The sequence below is a fragment of the Hippoglossus hippoglossus genome, chromosome 3, assembly GCF_009819705.1.
Source record: "Hippoglossus hippoglossus isolate fHipHip1 chromosome 3, fHipHip1.pri, whole genome shotgun sequence".
Classification (NCBI taxonomy): Eukaryota; Metazoa; Chordata; class Actinopteri; order Pleuronectiformes; family Pleuronectidae; genus Hippoglossus; species Hippoglossus hippoglossus.
This window is the reverse complement of record NC_047153.1, coordinates 11,332,731-11,353,157: the sequence shown is the minus strand read 5'-3', so window position 1 is coordinate 11,353,157 and position 20,427 is coordinate 11,332,731. Positions and strand designations below refer to the sequence as shown.

The 20,427-nt window shown below is 41.1% G+C and overlaps 2 protein-coding genes across 3 annotated transcripts in view; both read right to left on the bottom strand.

Annotated features, from left to right (window-relative positions):
- Positions 1–75: 75 nt before the first annotated feature.
- slc22a31 (solute carrier family 22 member 31) lies at positions 76–13,305 on the bottom strand. Its single transcript, XM_034581153.1, has 9 exons — positions 12,874–13,305; positions 9,341–9,444; positions 8,759–8,913; positions 5,140–5,308; positions 3,965–4,110; positions 3,610–3,718; positions 3,182–3,396; positions 2,249–2,360; positions 76–1,621 (listed from the first exon to the last, which is right to left on the bottom strand). The coding sequence occupies exons 1-9, from the start codon at positions 13,297–13,299 to the stop codon at positions 1,177–1,179; spliced, it is 1,881 nt and encodes a 626-aa protein (XP_034437044.1). The 5' UTR covers positions 13,300–13,305; the 3' UTR covers positions 76–1,176.
- Positions 13,306–15,797: 2,492 nt separating this feature from the next.
- The window catches only part of ankrd11 (ankyrin repeat domain 11), a 93,896-nt gene continuing 89,266 nt past the window's right edge, over positions 15,798–20,427 (bottom strand). For both annotated transcript variants that reach the window (XM_034570712.1, XM_034570720.1), the window contains exon 14: positions 15,798–20,348. In XM_034570712.1, coding sequence (XP_034426603.1) covers positions 20,163–20,348 — 186 coding nt within the window. In that variant the 3' untranslated portion in view covers positions 15,798–20,162. The remainder of the gene's footprint in view (positions 20,349–20,427) is intronic.

Genomic DNA, 20,427 nt, shown 5'->3' with positions numbered 1-20,427 from the left:
TCTCCTTTCCGTTTTTTTTCTTGTAGCGCACGCACGCACGCACACTTTTTACAAAGAAAACTATTATAAAATAGCACCTTTAAAAAACTGTTTTGTATGTGTTGTTCATTTTCCACACAGATCACCACATTGTGTTCAATACTTAAAAGTGAAAAACTCTGATTATCAGAGCTTGTTAGTGGCTTCACCATTAAAATGCTAAGGAATAAAGTAGGGCTGGACAATATGGAAAAATATTATATAATATCTTTATTGATAATGTCACATTCTTCTTTCTTTTCATTTAAATACAGATTTTTGCTCCTGAGTGAAGGTTGTGGTTTTAAACTCGTCTTTATGAGCAGAGAATAACAAACTTTACGAATCTGAGGTAGATGAATTATGGGCTTTACCTCCTCACTGTGCTCACACAACACACACAAAATATATGAATGTATTTATTGGATTTAAGTTTTATTCCTATTGATAATAATAATATTGTGATATTGATATTGTCTATCACAGGATAGTGATTTTCAGTGACCAGTGTATCATCTAGCATCCTCTTGTGGGCTTCCTGGGTAAACACAAGACTTCCACTACCACAGAATGAACCACTCTTGTGTGTCCTCTCAGCACGGAGACACTGCTGGTGAATCAGATGAACGGACTTAATGAAAAGTGCATGAGTTGTTAAGAAATGGACAAAGGGCCGATGCTCACATGATCCCATGATGATTAACAGCAGCCACACAGTGGAGCGAGCTTCTCTGGGGAAACAAAAACAATTGGGTTTGAAAACCTCATAAAGCAGCTTGACCTCACCTGGACTTTCCAGAGGAGTGTTAAGCTTTTAAAAAAGGAGTCGACAGCACAAAGAGACACAACATGCACACTCACAGTTCAGCGGAGGCTTTTGTAGCCTCCAAAAAAAGCTGAATCCACAGGAGAAAATATCACCACACGGTAACGGCTTCAAGTGTAAAACACAACAGGAAGATACTGATATTTTGCTGAGAACAAACTTGGAGTTATCGCTCTAAAGTTCAAAGAATCCAAGTTGTGGCCAGTTCTACTGCTGAGTTAGGAGCATCCAGTGCCTGAGACAATAATTCACTAAAGGATGAAGGTAAAACCATCAGAGGTATGAAGGAGGAGGGATAATCCACGTTTTCACAGAGGAGGATGAGGAGGTTTTTAAGATACATCCGCCCTCTGTGTCTCATTGTCTTGTCCCTCTGTTTCACTTCTCGACAGCAGAGGGGATTGAGCTGGTACAGAAATCCGATAAGGCAAATTCTCTTTAGTCAACATCTTCCTGGTGGCTGAAACCAAGCGGGAATAGTTGTCTGGGTTGTAGGACGACGGAGGGGGCCGGGTGCACAGCAGAGGCAGGTTGTCCCGGTCGGGCCGGGACAGAAAGAGCGCAGGTCGCCGCTGGTTCTCGCCCTCCTTCAGGGAGTCAGGGAGCGGCTTGCGTTTGCTTTCAGGAAGCAGCATAATGGAGAGGACGGAGAGGACGGCGAAGGAGGCAAAGATGACATGGTGGAGGAAGTAGCCGCTGTTGTTCTGAAGCTCCATCAGGGACGAGGCGGCCATGCCGACACAACCCGCTGCCAGAACCAGGCCGAGGCATCCACCTCTGACGGAGGGAAAAGAAAAACAGTCAGAGGAAGAAGGCATCGAGGTGTAAGGGTCAGACAATACTACATGTTTTCTGTGTACAGCACTCCGGCCCATGTGAAGACGTAAACATGAAAATTTGTTATCTGTACCATTTATCGTTTGAGGGTCCCAGCTGATTGGGGGAGGGGTTCACTATTGTATCACAGGGCCCAACAAACAGAGACAAACATCCATTCACACCAAGCACAGTTGAGTTTCCTATTGATCTGATCTCAATCTGCATGTTTTGGGACAGTGCAAGGAAGAAACTGGAGAAAACCCACGCAAACCCACTGAGAACATGCAAAATCCACACAGGAAGTTGGGATTGTTGTTTGAAAATGGGTGAGAAATATATTTCAATATCATTTTAAAAAAAGGCTAATTTTCTAAAACATATTTTGTTGTAGGGGGACTATTTTTTTAGCCGTGGACTAATATACATTTATCACTTCATTCAGTTACATAGGGATTGCTTCTTATTGAGATTAATTCAATACTTGTTTTAAGTTTGAAACACTTTAGATGTTTAGATGCCATCATGTGAAACCATCAGGGAGGAGTCCTCAAGATGTGAATCACTACTGGATCAACTGACACTCACCGAATGACAGTGGGCATCACCTCACAGGCGAAGAACACACTGAGCATAGCGAGGGCCTGAGAGAACAGCAGGCCCACGACAGAGAGCACCAACACCAGGCCTCCACGCAGGTCTGACACAGAGAGGACAAACTGTCACCATCAACACAGACGATCAATCAGCAGCACTGTGCGGAGGATTGGTTTCTTCACTGATTAGATCAGCATGGCGTACACATTGGATTTTCAATAGCATGAAGGGAGGATATGGATTATATATATATATATATATATATATATATATCTATCAAGTGACTCCATGTTGGGTCCTGACCCCGAGAATGAGAAACTGATTTGTAGAGTTAGTTCAAATATATATTTATATACATAGACACACAAACTACACATACTTTACATATGTATATTCTTTATATTTATATACTTAATTTTACTGTGCTTATATAGTATAATAATTATAATTGTACAGAATTAGCAGATATGTAGGATGTATACTGTATTTGTGTATATTTATAAAAAAAATAAGGAAATCTGAAATATATATATAGACTAACATAAATACTGTATATACACAGGTATAGTATATAATATGAAATGAATACAAACATTCTATGTTTATAAAGTATACATTATTTCACAATAAGTGGCATACAACTAATGTATATAATAATAGTAAAGTACGTGTGGTATGTGAGTACAAGCGAGATGTAACCTGAGGTGAAGAAAATAATGCAATTAGAGGTGAGTATTTGTGGTGTTTTGACATGAAACTGTTTCATTATAATATTATGCATGTAATGTATGTCACCTATTTAAAAAAATCTCTGTATTATATTTCCATAATATGATTTAATAACTGCTTCGTGTTGTGTTCTTTAACGGCCTGAGAACAACTGTTGAAGTAGAATATTATTATGAAGCTCGAGATGTGACTTACACTGAGTGAGGGCCAGCAGCAGCAGTGACGACAGCCCAGTGATGATAGCAGAGAGCAGGAGAATACCACGACGACCGAAGCGATTGACGGACAAACAGATGAAGATGCAGGCCAGCGCTCCGGTGATGACTCGGAGAAAGTAGCTGAAGTAGAAGTTGGTGGAGTAACGGTGCAGGTTCCTGGTGAAACAGTACTGAATGCCTGTTCCAATAAACCTGGAGGAGAGCAACCAGGGAGTGAAACCTCAGAAACAAGCCACTGGATCTGCTTTAAACACATCGTGTACATCGAGGCTTAAAAATCATTCTTTTAAAATCGTACTGTTCACCTTCTTCGTCATCTCACTTGCCTTTAAAAAGGGACATTTCAGTTGGGAAATCAGTGAGATGAGAAAGATTGAAACTGGATTCACAGGATGAAAAACTCACAGAGTGAAGCTGAGGATGAGGCAGTTCTTCCAGATCACACGAGACCCACGCAGCTCCAGAACTGAGTGGTAGCTCGGTCGACACTCTTCTACATATGTTGAATCTATCTCTGCGAACAGAGGAAGGGGATTGAAAACAAGAATTCAACAATTTTACAAATCTTATCTTGCTTTTGAGTTTTCTGTCAATGTAGGAGAAAAACCCTCATGTCTTATGTGTTTGGCAGTTTGGCTCTGTATAAAATTATGCCTAGATAGAGCTTGTTTTCTTGCAAGTTTATGAAACATTTTGGATGTTTCAATAAAATATGTGTGCGTGCATTTGTGTGCGTACACAAAGGTGTGAGTGCAAGTACCTGACAGGAGAGTTTCACAAGGGTAGATGTCATCTTGCAGACAAACACCATTTCTGGTGGAGAATTCCTGGAGGCTCCTCTTCAGCTGAGGGATCTGAGCGGTGGCCAGCAGCCAGCGAGGAGACTCAGGAAACACGGACTCACAGCTGAGCAAAACAAATCCGGTTGTCAGAGCTCAAACACTCTGTAACATCGACAAACATGCTTTTTTATATCCACATCCAGCCATTATCTACCTGATCTACCTGACCAGAGGAGACACGAGGAGAACATGCAAAAATGCACACAAAGAACCGGGATTCGAACAAAGAACTTCCTCACTATGAGGCCACAGTGCTAACCGCTGCACCTGCATGACACCCTGATACAGACGAGGGTCAGGCTCTACAAGCTCCTCATGCAAAGTTAGGATTAGATAAGAATCATTATTATATCCAAATGTCAAATAAACGGATGCTGCAAGACACTCACTTCCTGAAGCGATTCAAGAGACTTAAGGGCCGGAGGTTAAAGGGATTGTTCCAGCCAAACCGAACACGGTGCAAACTGAGCATAGACGTAAATAATAGTGAAGTGAATACACCCACCACCGTCCCAGGCACATCAGACACACACATTTAGTGTTAGTCCTCAGCAAACGCTCTAAATTTACAAAGCTCTTTGCAGAAAGCTAGAAACATGGGGCCTCATTAGTGGGTGAGCGACATATCGTTGCAGTCTCCTCTACATGAGCCATCACAGAATTAAAGGAGGTTTTAACATTAATATTGTCGCTGACGAGGAAAAATGTAATCAGCCATTATTTGGGGCCCAGTCATTTGACTGCTTTACTGTTGAAGCATCGCCCCTGCTCACTCCTCTGAAGACTGAGGGTCTCCTTCCTCATTCATAATACCTGAGAATATGTGTGTGTGTGTGTGTGTGTGTGTGTGTGTATAACTGCTTTCGTTCAATACCTGAAAACATGACAACACTATCAGAGGGTTTATTCAAACCTTCAGGTGTGGCTGCTAGAAGCAAACTGCAGACATGTCAAACACACACTAACACATGTCACAATGTGACACTGGTATCGAGCACCACTGTAACCAACAGCCCTTAATGCACCACCAAATACGCACATGGTGAGGTGTGTGTCTGTGTATTTGGTGTGTAAATACTGCCGCCTGACTCACCACCAATAGGAAAGCAGCAGGAGCAGAGGCAGCGTGATCACAGCCTGCAAAATGGGCCAATCGCGGCACAATACAGCGAGACCCGGCAACAGCAGCTCTGCGAACACGGCAAAGAAGCCGCTGACCATGGCAACCATGAGACGGTGAGGAGGATCACACAGCTCCAGCCCTGAGAGAGAGGAGAGACACAAACGTCAAAAAGGGGAAAAACAGAAACACTAATTCCTTTTGTCTGAAACCAAACCACTTCCTGTCAAAACTCGAAACCTTACACACACACACACACAACTACTGGATGTTATTGATGTGTTTTTATTCAAATGTCTTGTCAGGACAGGTGTGTGGTTTGTATAACTGCATCTATTTCAAAATATTTGCCCACTAGCTAATCTTTAACAGCACAGATTAGCCAAGAATATTCAATGTTAGGATCATAGACTGTTTATAAAGATGGACAGATTGGTTGCCCCCTGGTGGCTGGCTGCAGTATAGGCCATCGACACCACCACCTCTATGTTAGTGAATGAGACATCGACTGAGGAAATGTCAAATAAATTCTTCTCAAAGATGGTTTCTGTCTTTTTAGGTAGTTCTTATCTAGGTTCTAATTTGTTTCTGAAAAATAATGTAATGTTCTTATTCCAAGCTAAATGTATTATATTGACAGTATAATATACATTTACAGTAAAACCTCATTTGCTTTTGTAGATTTGTGGAAGAAAAGTGCTGCGTCTCCTCGATGAGAACCGTACTAAACTCAGTTATGCAACAGAGGACAATCAAATCTCCTCTAGTGTCGAGTCTGCTGGTTTAAAGCAAGAATCTGCACACTATCTGAAAATAAACACTAATGCAAGGTTCAGCAAGCAAGGAGATAACAAACTCCACACTCAGGTACTGACGTAAACTTGTTTGCTAGTGTGTCCAGTTTCTCCTGAACTTTAACCTCCTTCCCTCCACAGCTGCGATTCGGTTTCCAGCTCCTCTCGGTTGAGAAGGAAAACGAGGAGCTCACTTCCTGCTCACTTCCTGCTCACTTCCTCGCCTTCAGCTCTGTCCTGCTATTGTTTGCTCCTCTCTGTGGACGAGATGTGCTTGGAAGGACATCACTGAGGAAAAATAAATCTCTCAAGGCCTGACCTAAAAAAAAGAACCTGGACTCAATCTCGCTCTGACCTTGCAGGAATGTGGGAGTATGGTCTCATTTGATTAAAAGCTGAAAACGTGTGTTTCGGATGGGACACTCCATTACCCAGTGTCACTGCCTCCCACACAGGAATGTGTGCTGTTCACGTAACTCCATTCCCATGCTGCTTCACTCTGGAGATAGTTCTAGAAATAACAACAACAAGCAGGTCGGTAGGGAGACACTGTGTTTCCTCTACCAGTCAGAGACGTCGGCACGGAGCTAAAGATTCGTCACAGAGACGCTGAAACCCTGTAAGATGACAGCTGAGACGCACAAGTAAAGACAAACCCCAACCAGCTGCCGGCTGTCAGTCACAGCTCAGCACGACACACACACAAACAGTGATTCAGTCATAGACACACACACACAGTCAGTCATACACACACCTGGGAAAAACAGTGATCCAAGTCTGTATCTTATCTACTCTGACACGTAGCCAATGGCAACAGACGACTTAGTTCGATTTATTCTGTGACCACAGTAGAAATACGACACTGCAGATGTATGGGTTCAATAACCAGAGCAGTTTCAGTCGACACACACGTCTTTCCAGACTCATATGAGGTCAATGTGACCTTTGACCTTTGATCACTATGCACTGCTTTGTGGGGGAAAAAAGTTTCTTCTTCAGTAGATCCAAAGATTCTGTTGTAAAAAAACTATTTCTGCTACAGTGTGACCAGAGATCAAAACTGCTTTTAATAACAGATTTTCAAAATAAAGAGAGTTGTACAAATGTTTTGATCCAACAATTATTTCCTTTCATTTTCCTGTGATGAGAAAAGCCCCTGTGGTCACATGTTTGGCTGTCGGTTGGTGTGTTTGAGCCTCGGCTATTTCCTCCAAGTTTAATGCAATTTAAATCACAGTCAGACTCAATGTGGGACGAGGGGTTAAAACACTTAAGATTAAATGATAATTGTATTTTTTTATCTTTTCTTTAACGTTATACTTGTACGATTGATGGCCAACATGTATTTTTTAATTACAGTATATTATGCTGTACTACTATTGCACTTCTGTCCGTCCTGGGAGAGGGATCCTCACATGGGACTCTCTCTGAGGTTTCTAAGTTTCTTGATGCCGCACCTTGTTAAGCCCTATGAGACAATGTGAATATAGGCTATACAAGTAAAATTGGATTGATTGATTGATTGATTGATTGAAAATGCAGATATGCCATTTTTAAGATTATCCTCAGAGCTTTTCATTCACATGTTTTGTCGAAACATTAATATGATAATCTGATCATTTATCTGACTCGTGGGTCTGATCAGGGTAATTAAATTGTTCCTCATGCAAACATGAGTTAAAATACTGTTAAATTTTATATAAAACCCTTTTTAGAAGAATAAAAGAGTTTTTTGTTAAGTTTTATTAAAAGCTTAATTAGCCCAAAGCAGACGAGAAGTATTCAGAGAGAAACCGTTACAGTCTCCTGTCGTATGGAATCAACAGAAGGTAAAACTATCCAGCCCTCATTGTTAAATCATTATATATATCAAACTGTCTTTCTTGACTTTCACAAATAAAAAAATCAGACTTCAGTTGTTTGTGTTTCGTGAAATAAAGATAAGACGGTAAAATAAGATAAGATAAGATAATCCTGTATTAGTCCCACAGTGGAAAGAGGGCAGTCAGGAATAAAACATCAGAAGATAAGCAGGTTTTTCTAACTTGCTTCTGTACAGTGCACAGTGAGACTTTTCTTGTCTCGGACTGATTCGATACCTCAGTTAGTTAAAAGGTAGTTTGACGACACTTTTACATCACAAGCTGTCGGATGTGTAGCTGTTTCCATCAAACTCAATAAGTTACATTTTATTCTACACTGGGAATCACAAGGGAGGAATTTACAATATTAACATTTAAATAACATTAGATCTCCCAGCAAGAGAAAACGTATATTATGTATAATCGCTCTCAAACACACGATGGCTGCAGCTAAATCCTAAAAAGAGAACTCACTATATAATCTGGACAGTATACAAATAAATTCTGCTCTGTTTTTTGGGATTAAACAAGATTAATTTATGTTTTAATGAGATAATGATACTGAAAATAGAATTGTCTTCCGTTGAGAAAAAAACGCTCGGTTTTGATTAAAGACGATTCTTTTTCCACATGAAAACAGACAAAAATCTTGCTAATTCCAAAAGTTATTTTCAGTGACATTTACTTTTAGATCATTCGTCTAAATTCAAATCCCAGTGACAAATGCTATTAAAATAGAGAATAACATGACATCTGCATAAACCCGGTGCCAGCGTGTGACTCGCACTGGAGCGCAGGAATCCTGAAGTGCTCTCTAAAGTAAACACAGAAGTGAGTGGAGGTTGTTTGTTTTTTCCAACCACCCCAGAGAAGTCGATTACGTAATGAAGCCGCAGCAAGCTCAGCCTCAGTGGAATGTGTGAGCAGGATACTCACTGGTGATGTACGAGGACACGAGCACCCCGGCGAGCATGGCGCCTTGAGCGAGACGCAGCAGCAGGAACACCACAGCACTGCTGGACAAACACACGGCGACCCCCAGCAGACTGGACAGAACGATGGAGAGGAGGAAACCTCGACGACGACCCAACCTGCAAACACACATCATTGGGACATTGTTAATTCACAATGGTGTTTTCCTCAATAACTTTGGGTTCGTTTAAGTTGTCTTCAGACATGAACTGTCTGGAAAATTGAATCCGGACATTTTCCATAGTTTTCCTTTCACATATGAAGAATTGTCTGAATGAGACACAGCAGGAAATTGTCTGGAACGTTTGGATGAAGGGTGGCACCCCCCCCTGGTAGAGCATGCAGGAGTCATCAGCTGCAGAAATCTGATGTTTTCATTTTCAGTTCATGTCCGAGAGTAGCCATAGTTTAGTTGTGTCAATTTTTTCAAAGTTGGTTCATTGATATAAAATAAAAGAAAATATTCACATGTTAATGTTCGTGTATTTTTTATTTATTGAATATTGAACACCTTGGTGTTCCACATAAAACATGATCAACACTTACCAGTCACATAATGTACCGATGAAGATGTATCCCAGAATCCACCCTGTCATGAAACAGATGTGCTGCAAAGGGATTTTCCAGTAGTCGCTGCAAACCAGGTTCCACTGCAGAGGACGACAAACATAAAATAAAAATTGTAACTTAAATTTCACTAAAAACAGACGGTGCTGCCATTTCCTTTAGTTGTTTAAAAGGAAACAAACTTCTGTTTATTTCGTTGGCTTTAGATACAAAATGTAAAGAAGGGATCTGTAGTTTTTTGTTCCAACTGATGAAACTTTCTTTTCAAAATTCAAATTCACTTCTGCATCTGCAGAAAATTGACCTGCTGCCATCACAACATGAAGTCAGATCAGCAGCAGAAATTTGATGGATGGAAAAAGAAATATCAGGCTTTGAGATTTGAGACTGAGCTGCCAAACATTATCCACGGTTGTTTCTAAGTTTTCCTCTGGATTTGAATCTGTCACAAACATTTAATGAGAATTTACTGTTTCCCAGCAGCTGACACTCAGAATCTGACATGTTTTTTTCCATTTCTTTCATATTTCATCTCATTACCGTTGGATGACCGATCAGCTTCAAGCCTCAGTAAGTTAATTGGCATCAGCTGAATCAAACTAATGACTTGTAATGTGATTTGAAAATAGACGACAATATAGGACATTTGTAATATGTAAAAATATGAAAAACGCAGATACCCAATTCAAATGTGTGATGTCAGACAGTTTTATATAAGGGACATGAACACACCGTCACCAACATGCTGCATTCATGGTAATCTGACGACACAGAATGCAGAGAACAGCAGGCGAGTCACACACAGTGACTTGTGTGAGGAAGCAGGAATGTAGCTCATGTTCTTTTCTAATTGAGTTAAATGTCTGCTGACTGTTATTACATTAGAACAAAGTGGAGCTCAAAGTAGAGGCTGTCAGTGCCAGCTGATCTACACCTGGTTAGTGGCCGCCTGCAGGAAACTTCTCCACTTTTCTCCTCCACTGGTCTCTACTCACTTTGATATAAATGTGGTGGAGACAATAATAAACACCAGACAGGGTGAAGTAGAACCGTCCCTCATTCCAACACAACACAAATCTCCACATCTCAGAGACACAAAGTGAACTGTCATGAAGATACATCCTCTTTTCTTAGCTTATAAATGCTATAGGATTCAGTGCAGAATTCTCGTATTACACTCCATTAGCTTTAGTTAAGTGTAACTAATAAACAGCTGATGTTTATAATAAGCATTTTGTTAATACAGGGTTTTGTATCTAAAAACTTTAGTCGGTCTGACGAGCATACAAATCAGGTTTAGTGTGTTTCCTGAAGTGAACCTGAGGCTCTTTATTTCACAGCTACAAAGGACAAATAGTTGCTGAGCGAGCTGCTGCTGAACTCGTCCCAAACACGGTGAAACTTCAGTCATGTATCTAGTCTGAAAAACATGACAGCATGTGCTAATGCAAGAGACTTCAGCAAAGTGGAGGAGTGGTCTCAGGCAGAATCTGACCAACATCCATTCTGTAAACAGTCGCCTCGGACATCCAGTTCAATAAACAAGTCCGTCTCACAGCAAACAACACCGGTATGAGTTGATACCACAGGACGACACTCTGAGGTGTTTCTGCATTAGATCGCTCTGTGTGTTTTTAATGTGATGAGCTCTCATGTCATTTATTAAAGTTTTCCTTTCCTGAAGTTTTCCTTTGGCCTGTTGAGGGACATCATGTTCAGAGGAAGCCATTGTCAGTGAAGGACGTGTTGATTCAGGAAGGAACATCGAGGCCTCAGACTTCCCAGCGCCACAGCTCGTCGCTGGAGGGAAAAGGAGGAAAGGGTCTCCCCGCTGCTGGATGTTTATTTCCTTGGAACCACAACACACTGAAGATAATCTGAGGAAAAGCTGAGGGGCAATTACCCATAATGACTCTGGTTCGGAGACTGCATCAAACCCCCCTGTGGTTTTATGATGTACGTTACCTCACACTGCACAGAAACAGATGTGGTGCTCGTGTGAGGTGTTTGGGTGACGACACCTTGAGACAGAGTTTTTGTGAGAACCTGTTATCAGTATTTGCAGACTGGGGTGGATCAGTGAGGAGCACGAGACCAGTGAAAAGATAAACACGTTTCTGCTGCTTATTTACACATGTTGCACAATGCGACACAACCACAATGAAACATGATGTTCAGGCTCTGATTCTTACCTCTGTCATGAGGGTTATGTTTTCACCCCCGTCTGTTTATGTTTGTTTGTAAACAGGATAACACAAAAATGACTAAACTGATTTCCATGAAACTGGGGAGAAGGATGGGGGAGAATTGGATAGAATCCATTATATTTTGGAGCAGATCCGATTCAGAGGATGGTTCCAGGTGTTTATCACCTTCTTTAACAATGCAAGATTTTGACATTTGCGCATCTCAGAGAATGATTCCCGGATCTTGATGAAAGAAATCAGCAACATTTAGGGAACTGATATTTATGAGTGACTGAAATTTGTTGCAGCCTGATTAAATTCAATGTGACTGTTGGGCCTCGGTGGAAGTACGAGCTCTACCCAGTGTCATCCTAGTTTGTTGGTTGGTTGGTTTTGGATGTTTGTTTAATAGATTACAAGCAGAGTTACACAAAAACTACATGTCGGATTACCATGAAACCTGGTGGAGGGACGTGGTATAGGTCAGGAGAGAGCCTGTTCAATTTAGGTGCAGCTCAAGATCAGGTGGCAGATGTTTGTAATAATAATAATAATAATAATAATAATAATAATAATAATGGCTTTATTTGTGTAGCACTTATCTAAACAAGGTTACAAAGTGCCTCACAAAATACATGGCAATAAAAACAGATGTAGTAAGCAGATGTTAGGGACATATTCAATTCAATTTTAAGGTCAAGATCTTAACATTTGCCTTGATTTCTCAGAGAATAATTCATGGATTTTGATGATAAAAAACAGGCACATTTAGAGAACTAATTTCTATGAGTGTGTGGAGTTTGGTGCAGCTTGACTGAATGTAAGGAGACCTCGGTGGAGGTCTGAGCTCTGAGTTCTAGTAGGAGTGTTGAGTTAAAATCCTACAACACTTCTTTTTGTCTTTTCACACACTCCACCATCACTTTTTAATCCTAAAGTAGATCATATGTGACCCAGAGCCCGACCACAGATGAGTGAGAGTTAGATCTGTTTGAACAGCTCAACCTGAGCAAATATTGACAGGAAGCTGTGAACAGCCATCTTCCACACCACACTGACAAAAGCCTGAGTGAGGAAACTGTTCAGCAGCAAGATGTTGGTGCAGGGCCAGAACACATCAGCAACTTTTAGTGACTCAGGGAAACTTTTATAGAAGAGTGAATGAATCAAGAAAAATCTACAAATCCAGCTCTATCCAGCGGAACCTCACTGCAGCTACACAACTTTGGATGAATGAACCTTCTCATCCATTTCATGCCCTGATCTAGGAGGTCCACATCTGATCCACAGACCTGACGATGACCTGCGGGGTGATCGGTCCCTTACCTCGGTGACAAAGTTGCTCTGGAGCCCCGCTGAGCTGCTGTACTCCCACCCCTGCGTGCAGGACACCCTCTCCCTGGGCACGGTGTCGGCGAGCTCCGACGTGTTGGCCGGATACTTGAAGAGCTCACAGTGGCTGAGGCCGGAGTCGTTCACCCAGGGGATGGTGAGGTTGAAGTAGCGCTGTCTGGAGAAGTTGCTGAGGAGGAAGGTGGAGGGCAGCAGCTGCGGGTCCGGCTTGCAGTGGTACGAGTCCGGGAGCAGGGTGAAGAAGACGTCGCTGAAGAGGTTCAGCATGACCGCGAGGTTGGGGAACCAGCTGAACACGACCACGACGCGGTTGTAGCGTCCGTAGCCGCCGGTGTAAGGGAAGAGCTGCGTCTCGTAATCCATGAGGAGGCGAGCGGAGGAGCATGTGTCCGTGGCCATGGCGCAGTGAGGGCGCACAGTCCGGAGAGAGGAGGCGCAGCGGCAGGTAACACATGGAGGAGGAGGGGACAGGGTTGAGGGATGAACCCGTGACGTGAATCACTTCTGAACATCCCCTCGTTACAAACTTAATTTACTGAGTCACTAAAATGAACACGGTGAGTTCACAGGGCTGAGAAACACACAACAAAAGTAGTTAGACCTTTTTGGCCATTACATTTAAGATGTTATATTATGTTATTTGTAGTCTTTAAATTTAGATTCTGTTTTATTTTGCTTATTGTCTGTGATGTTTTGTTATTTTTGAAGTTATAAGTGGTTTAATTGTAAACAAATAAAAAAAGTAATGAAGAAACAAAATTTCGGGGCGGAGCCACAGTAGCGAGGTCCCACCCATAAACAAGCTTAGCGAATCGTGAGTCAGTCTCACAACGTTTCACCCTGTTTTTAAAGAATCAAATAACCATTTAAAACCAAACTTACTGAAAAAAATTAACAACAAACATCCGTGTGAGAAAAACTACATAAAATGTCAGAATCCATGTTTGAGGACATTTTATGTAATGTGTACTTTGAGTTTTTAGTTTGGTTCATGTCCCATTCACTAACATTGAGGATGCCGGTTTTATTACCTGTACTGCAACCAGCCACCAGGTGGCAATAAAGATGCTTTGGTTTCACTTTTCAAAGCGGTCACGTCAGACGTCCATCTTTACTGTACCTGTTGCTGTTCAAATCTGAAGCAGCGGGAGGCAGAGGTGGTTTGGTCAAACACTGTATCCTAAATTTCCCATCATGCAATTCAAGAAACTGTTTTCTTTTGTCTCTCCCCGCCCCATCACCCCCCGTCTCTTCAGTGTAACACCATGAGTCTGAAGAGGAGATAACCCTGATGAAATCATCAGGAGTCACACACAGCATAAACTGGATTTCAGGTGAAAAATCAGTGGCCTGCAACTTAAAATATTCCCCTGATCCTATTTTGATATAAATGACCATGATACTATGAACAAAATGAAAACAGCTTTGATCATCTGTTTAGTTTATTTAAAAAAAGTAAAAAAATATGATTCTTAAACGCATCTAAACTCAAAAAAGACCCTAACCCTATTAAGTTTATTCAGATTAAAGTTAACAAGTTAAACTATCAAGTGACCATTTTAATTTGAAAAATCTTAATAAATTGTGTTACCAAATGAAGTATTCTGTTTAGTTGGTAAACTATTTTCTTTTCAGTGTAAGTAGAATTAGTTTCATTTTATGTTACTGTGGTTTATTTAACTGCCTGATTTTACTCAAGCAGTGAGGATTCAGGTGGGTTTTATTGTCGTCAGTTGGATGCAGATCTCAGTGACGTGTGCAGAGCTTGAGGAGTTTGGCTTCATGTGCAGTTTTCACTTGATCTGTGGATCAGTTTGGGACTTGTGGATTCAGTGCTGTGAATTTACATCTGCGTGTTTTCCACTTCAGCAGGTGACTTGTATTCGTGTCATTGGACTCAGATGTGAAACCTCGAATTACACTAAAGAGAAGTTCTAATGATCAGGGACAGTAAATATAACATGTGACAAAGAACTGGTTTGTTTTTGTGAGGATGACATCACATACAAAAGGTGACTCAAAGCAAACAGCTGTTTCTACCCCATGAGTCACAGACTGAATATACAGATATGGACGACATGACAGCTCCCCGAAAGTGAAGCCAAAGCGTCTCGATCGCCACCTGGTGGCTGGCTGCAGAATCGATGATAAACCCTGCCTCCTCCAAGTTAATAGATGGGACGTGGACAAAACCAAAAAGTACACGTCAAATAAACTTTTCTCAAAGATGGTTCCTGTCTTTTTAGGTAGTTCTTATCTCCCTAATTTATGTTCAAATGTAAAAAAAAAAATCCCAGTAAGTTTGATTTAATTTAGTTATTTGATGCTATAAAAACCGGGTGAAACATCATGATTGACAGCTGAGACTGACTTATGATTGGTGGAGCATATCCAGCCTATGGATTCATTTATTGAAAGTGGGAGGAAGTGCATCCATCTTTGTTTACAGTCTATGGGTAAAAGCCATGAATGTGTTAGTAATATGTTTGGTGAAAGGATTCCACCACAGAAATAAAACAATTTTGTTTGTTGATAACTTCATGCTATTAAATCTGATTTCAGTCAGAAGGACGACCTCATGGACCACATCCAGCAGAGAAGGAATTTCAAACATTCACACAGAGACATGGTTTTCATTCTCAATCTTCATCTTCTTGACATCAGACATGTTTCCTCTTCCTGCTCTCTATAGAAACGCGTCTCTAGGACATTATATACAGATCGATGTTATAGCTAAATGTGTATCTACTCTTAACAAGTATATTCTTAAATGTATAGATTTTTCTTAGGAGTGGATATTCTGAGTGCGTCAGAAATGATCAGTGGCAGCATTGATGAAGCTTTAGTACCGTATGGCTCATGACAAACACACAAATCAAAAAGCAGAGGGCAGCTGGTAATATTTCAAAATTTTATTAACGAACATAATCTCTGAGGAACAACAGCAGTTCTTGCGCTCTCTGTACATGCAACTGTAGAAAATAACAATTTAGAATTTTTACTTTTTAGTTTTAGTCTTTTTTTTGCCATCCATCCTCATTTTCAGGTTCTCTCGTTTTTATTTTTTTTGTCTTTTCTTTTTCTTAAACTCTTCTTTTTTGCAGGAAATCAACAACAGCTAGAGGTGAAAGTACTGGATTTCTGTTACAGCACTGACGATAGCATCAACAACCCCCCGCCCCCCTCATTACACCCTTCCCGCCCTCCCCCTTAGCTGCTCCAACAATATGTACACAAATAAACTACATTGTACAAATAAAAAAATGTTACATTGTTACATCATAATCACCTGCAGCGAGCGCACGCAGCCCGTTGCTGTTAGAACCCCACATTCTACGCAATTTTTCAGACTAGTACAAAGAGGAGGGTGCAAAACGTCCTGGGAGGTTTTATTTACAGAGCTATGTACAGTATGTCTCTTTCACGCATTACAAGGAGGAAAATTTACACAGCGGAGACCAACTTCAACTCAAAACATACCACAGGTGTCAGAAAAAACAAAAAGATAATAAATAGGTTATTTCTCACCATTTAAAGAGTAGTTCTCCATGCTTTTTATTAGTCATTTTCCATTCTAAAAAAGGAACAAATAAACAGCTACAGTCTGGGTTTTAATTAAAAAAAAGAAAACAAAAGAAAACTAGAAAAAAAAAGGCTTGAAATCGTGATTTTATATAATGAAAAAATAGCAAATATGTATATTTACGTCCAGTAAGAATAAAAAACAACAAATAACAAATCTAAAATAAACATTATGAGTGAATGTAAGGAGAGTAGAGGTAATATGTTGTTGACTGAGGTGGTGTCAGGCTAGCATCTGTATCACCACGGCCAAGTGCTCTACTGTGCATCTGAGGACTGACGTGTGTTTTATGTCTTTTCTTTCAATTTGATCCAGAACTCTATCTTTTTGTCAGTTGAATATTCACACTGGAGAATCGACGCGGTGGGAAGTGTTTTTACTCAATTGCTCTGCGTGACGCTGTACCGCAGACCGGGGGGGTTAGAAATGGCATATCACTTATATGTCAACCATCACTATTTCAAGCCTTTGTGGTTCAAATAAACGACTCATTACAGAAGTAAAAAACAAAAACAAAGGCGGGGCTCAAACCGTTAAAAAGGTGACGCAGAAAACGGAAACACACTTGATGTCTTGTAAACAATAGTGAGAGGGTGTTGTCGGTCGGGGCATAGTAACGGTATACATTCTGCTCGATAAGCAATGTGATTGACATGCCACTGGTGTTTATGTCTGAATTAGAAAGAGAAAAAAAAAAACCTAAGATAAACACAACAACATTCAAAACTACAAACACTGAGCTAAACAAAACCCACAAGGATTTTGTGAAAAAAAGACACCCATTACCCCTCATCCCAAAAAAACTGTAAGAAACCAACAACAAAATAAAAACTAAATCAAGACAAGCAAGGGTTTGAAACCAAATTTCTGGCTATATGAATCCAAGTGTGTGTGTGTGTGTGTGTGTTTAACAACCAGGATCTGTCAAAAACTATCCAGGACAATGCATCTAGCCACCTTGTCTGCACAGTGTAATAGCAACAACCATTGCACTAGCACTAGACATACCATACACAGCTATGTTGACTGACTTAAATAACTTAAAGAGGTTCAGATAATATTGCCATCAGGATACGTGAGCAGCTCTCACACACGGACAGAACGTCGGCTGTGTGGCAGGTCGGGAAAGCTTTTCAAAACCAAGACCCACCAAATAAACAGAATCAATACAGGTTGTCACAAATCAACATTTCAATGGGATTTCAAATGGTCTGTTCAGCATTAGGCTATATCCTCCCCCTCCACTGTCTGTGTTGATGTCTGTTCACTATTTGGTTGATTCTGAGAAGATCTACGTCTCATAACTGTTTTCCTTGGGCCCAACGCAAGCTGCAAGATCCCAACGAATGCCCCCGACACATCAGAGTTATGTCAAGAATTAACCTAACATTTATAATCCCCGACAAAGCCAAACGCCTTTTAGATTAAGCACGGATAAAAAATGTGTTTGTTCTTGAGCCGATTATGATTTAACTGACGGCCAAACTAAGAGAATTAAACTCTCTATGGGTTCTAGTAAAATTTAAATATATTTAAAAACATAAAATATATTTAAAGGCCACAGGTCTCATGCAAAACCAAATAGGGTTCTTGAATTTTCTGACACGCAGAGCCACTGGCGTTGGAACAGCACCATGGAAATAAGCTGGTCTCCAACACTGGCCGAGGGGCAGACAGACCGACGAGGAACAGCGTGAAGTCGCTGTGGAATGAAAGCTTTCAAAAGCTGTTACAACTCTTCAGTCTTTATCGTGTGAAAAGCAGACGAGCTGGGAGAACAGAACATATAATGAAATGCTGAAAGACCTGCGTCTTGTTGGTTTCACACAATGTTTTGTGATCATTCGAAATGTTTTTTAGTCCAATTTTTGTAAAGTAAAAACAAGAAAAATGAAACCATACTAACATGAACACGATGGCATTGCTCGTAAATGACATCTCTCCAACTTTCACCCCACTGATATATATCTATGTGACTTTGCCCAACAATGAGTACATTTTTTTCACTGAAAAAGGCATTTTCTTGGTTTGAAAATTTTCAGATATAATTGTGTAGTAAAGCAATGAATAATAATCCTCTGTCTATTCTTTAAATAAATCCTCAACAGTTATTCTGCTACATCCGAGGGACTATATGGTGGTTGGCCTGTGGGAGGCTGGTTAAATCCACAAGTGTTTTCTGTCAGCTATTTGTGTTTTGTGGTGATCCGCGTCCAGGTGAGACTTCTTATCCGAGCCTGGACTGGATCTAGAGATGGGATCGTATGACTGTGCACTGGAGTCTTTCAAATACTGACAGAATCGTGTACACATTTTGGCCCATGGATATGAAGGGGGGGGGGAAAGTGCTGCCCAAAAGTGAACTGTACATAAAAAGATAATTTTTATTTCTTTTATGTTTTTTCTTTACACTTAACTGAGTGATATTACAGTACATAGGTTATTTACAACTGTGCAGTAATGTGTGGCAAAATAAATTATCTAGAAGGCAGCAAGAATACATTGGTTAACGAATATAAAAACTGTACATAATTTACGGAATACAACTTTTTTTCAGTTTTCTTTTGTTTTTTTCCATTAAACTAATATTGGCTCTGTAGTGTTTCAAGTCACTTCCTCAGAAGCAATGAAATGCCCAAGTAAAGAAATAGACAAAAACAATATTTCTCTCCTGCTAAACCACAATTTCTCAATAGTCTCTTTGAGTCTCAACATTCGTTATGTTTGTGTCTTCTGGTTGTCATGTGGTGTTTCTGCAGTCCACGGCGGTCTGATGTTTTTGTGTCGGAGCAAACACGGTGGCCGAGGAACACTCCGGTCTGTCCTCGGCGATCCATGCCTGTCCTCTTCTGTGTAGCCAGGCTGAGAGGCTGAAGGGTCAGTCTCTTCCCCTCAGACACTGGGCCCTGACGTGCACACACATCGCTAACCCTCTGCTATGTTACGACCTGCTGCAGGCTCTGTTGCGCTGCCGCTCAGCCAGAGTTGGTGCGGTGAACCGAAACGGCGTCTTCTAGGTGTACTATCTTATAAACCCAAAACATCAGCGTATGGTTCTAGCTTCCAGGTCCGTCCGTCCCAGATTTCTTGGGGTAGATCCACATTGAAGATCCACATAATGCACCGCAACTCTGTTGATAGACCAGCACTGACTCTGTCTGGTTCCCCTGGCCCACCAGGAGCCCCGGATCAACAGGGGAGGCTTCACCTTAGTCCTCCTTCACGACAGGCACCACACTGCTGAGATAACTCTTTGCAGATACCTCCCAGTGGTGGTGGGTCTATTGGAGCAGGGACTAAAAACAAATGCAGAAAAAATATCTCTGTCCCCGGTCTCACCGTAACCGAGCGCTGAGGAGCTGTGTCCTGATGTCAGAGCCTCAAAGCAAAAACTGTTTCTGCTTCTCGCACTCTGACCAAACGAAAGCGTAAAAACGTTTGAGGATGAAAGTGCAAGTTGTGTATTTTCTTTTTCCCCAGTAAAAACATGTTTCCTTCTTCGTGTAAGGGAATTGAGAGCAAGTTTTTCATCTTTACTTTTTCTATAGAATATAATTTTTTCTTGTCTAAAGTCCTCTGTCAAACTTGCTAGCCCTTTCCATTCGTTCTGTTCAACGAAGTCTCTTTGAGAAGAAGTGATTCAGACAAAGTTTGCGCTTGATCTGTGAGCACAGGTGTGTCATGCAGGCAGCAGGACAAAGTCGTCATTGACATCGACCATTGGCACGTAGAAGGACGGCACTTCGTTGACACAGAGGGACTTGTGTCCTGCTGGGTCCAGCTCTTGAACCTTCAACTGCCACTCCATCCTTTGCACTGCGTTGAGCGCTGCTGCCTCATGCTGTTGCCGCATCAACAAACACGTCTGGGGGAGGAGAAGCAAAGAATAAACATGCTTGGCACATACACAGGTTGTGGCATCAATGTCTGTAACTGAAGACATC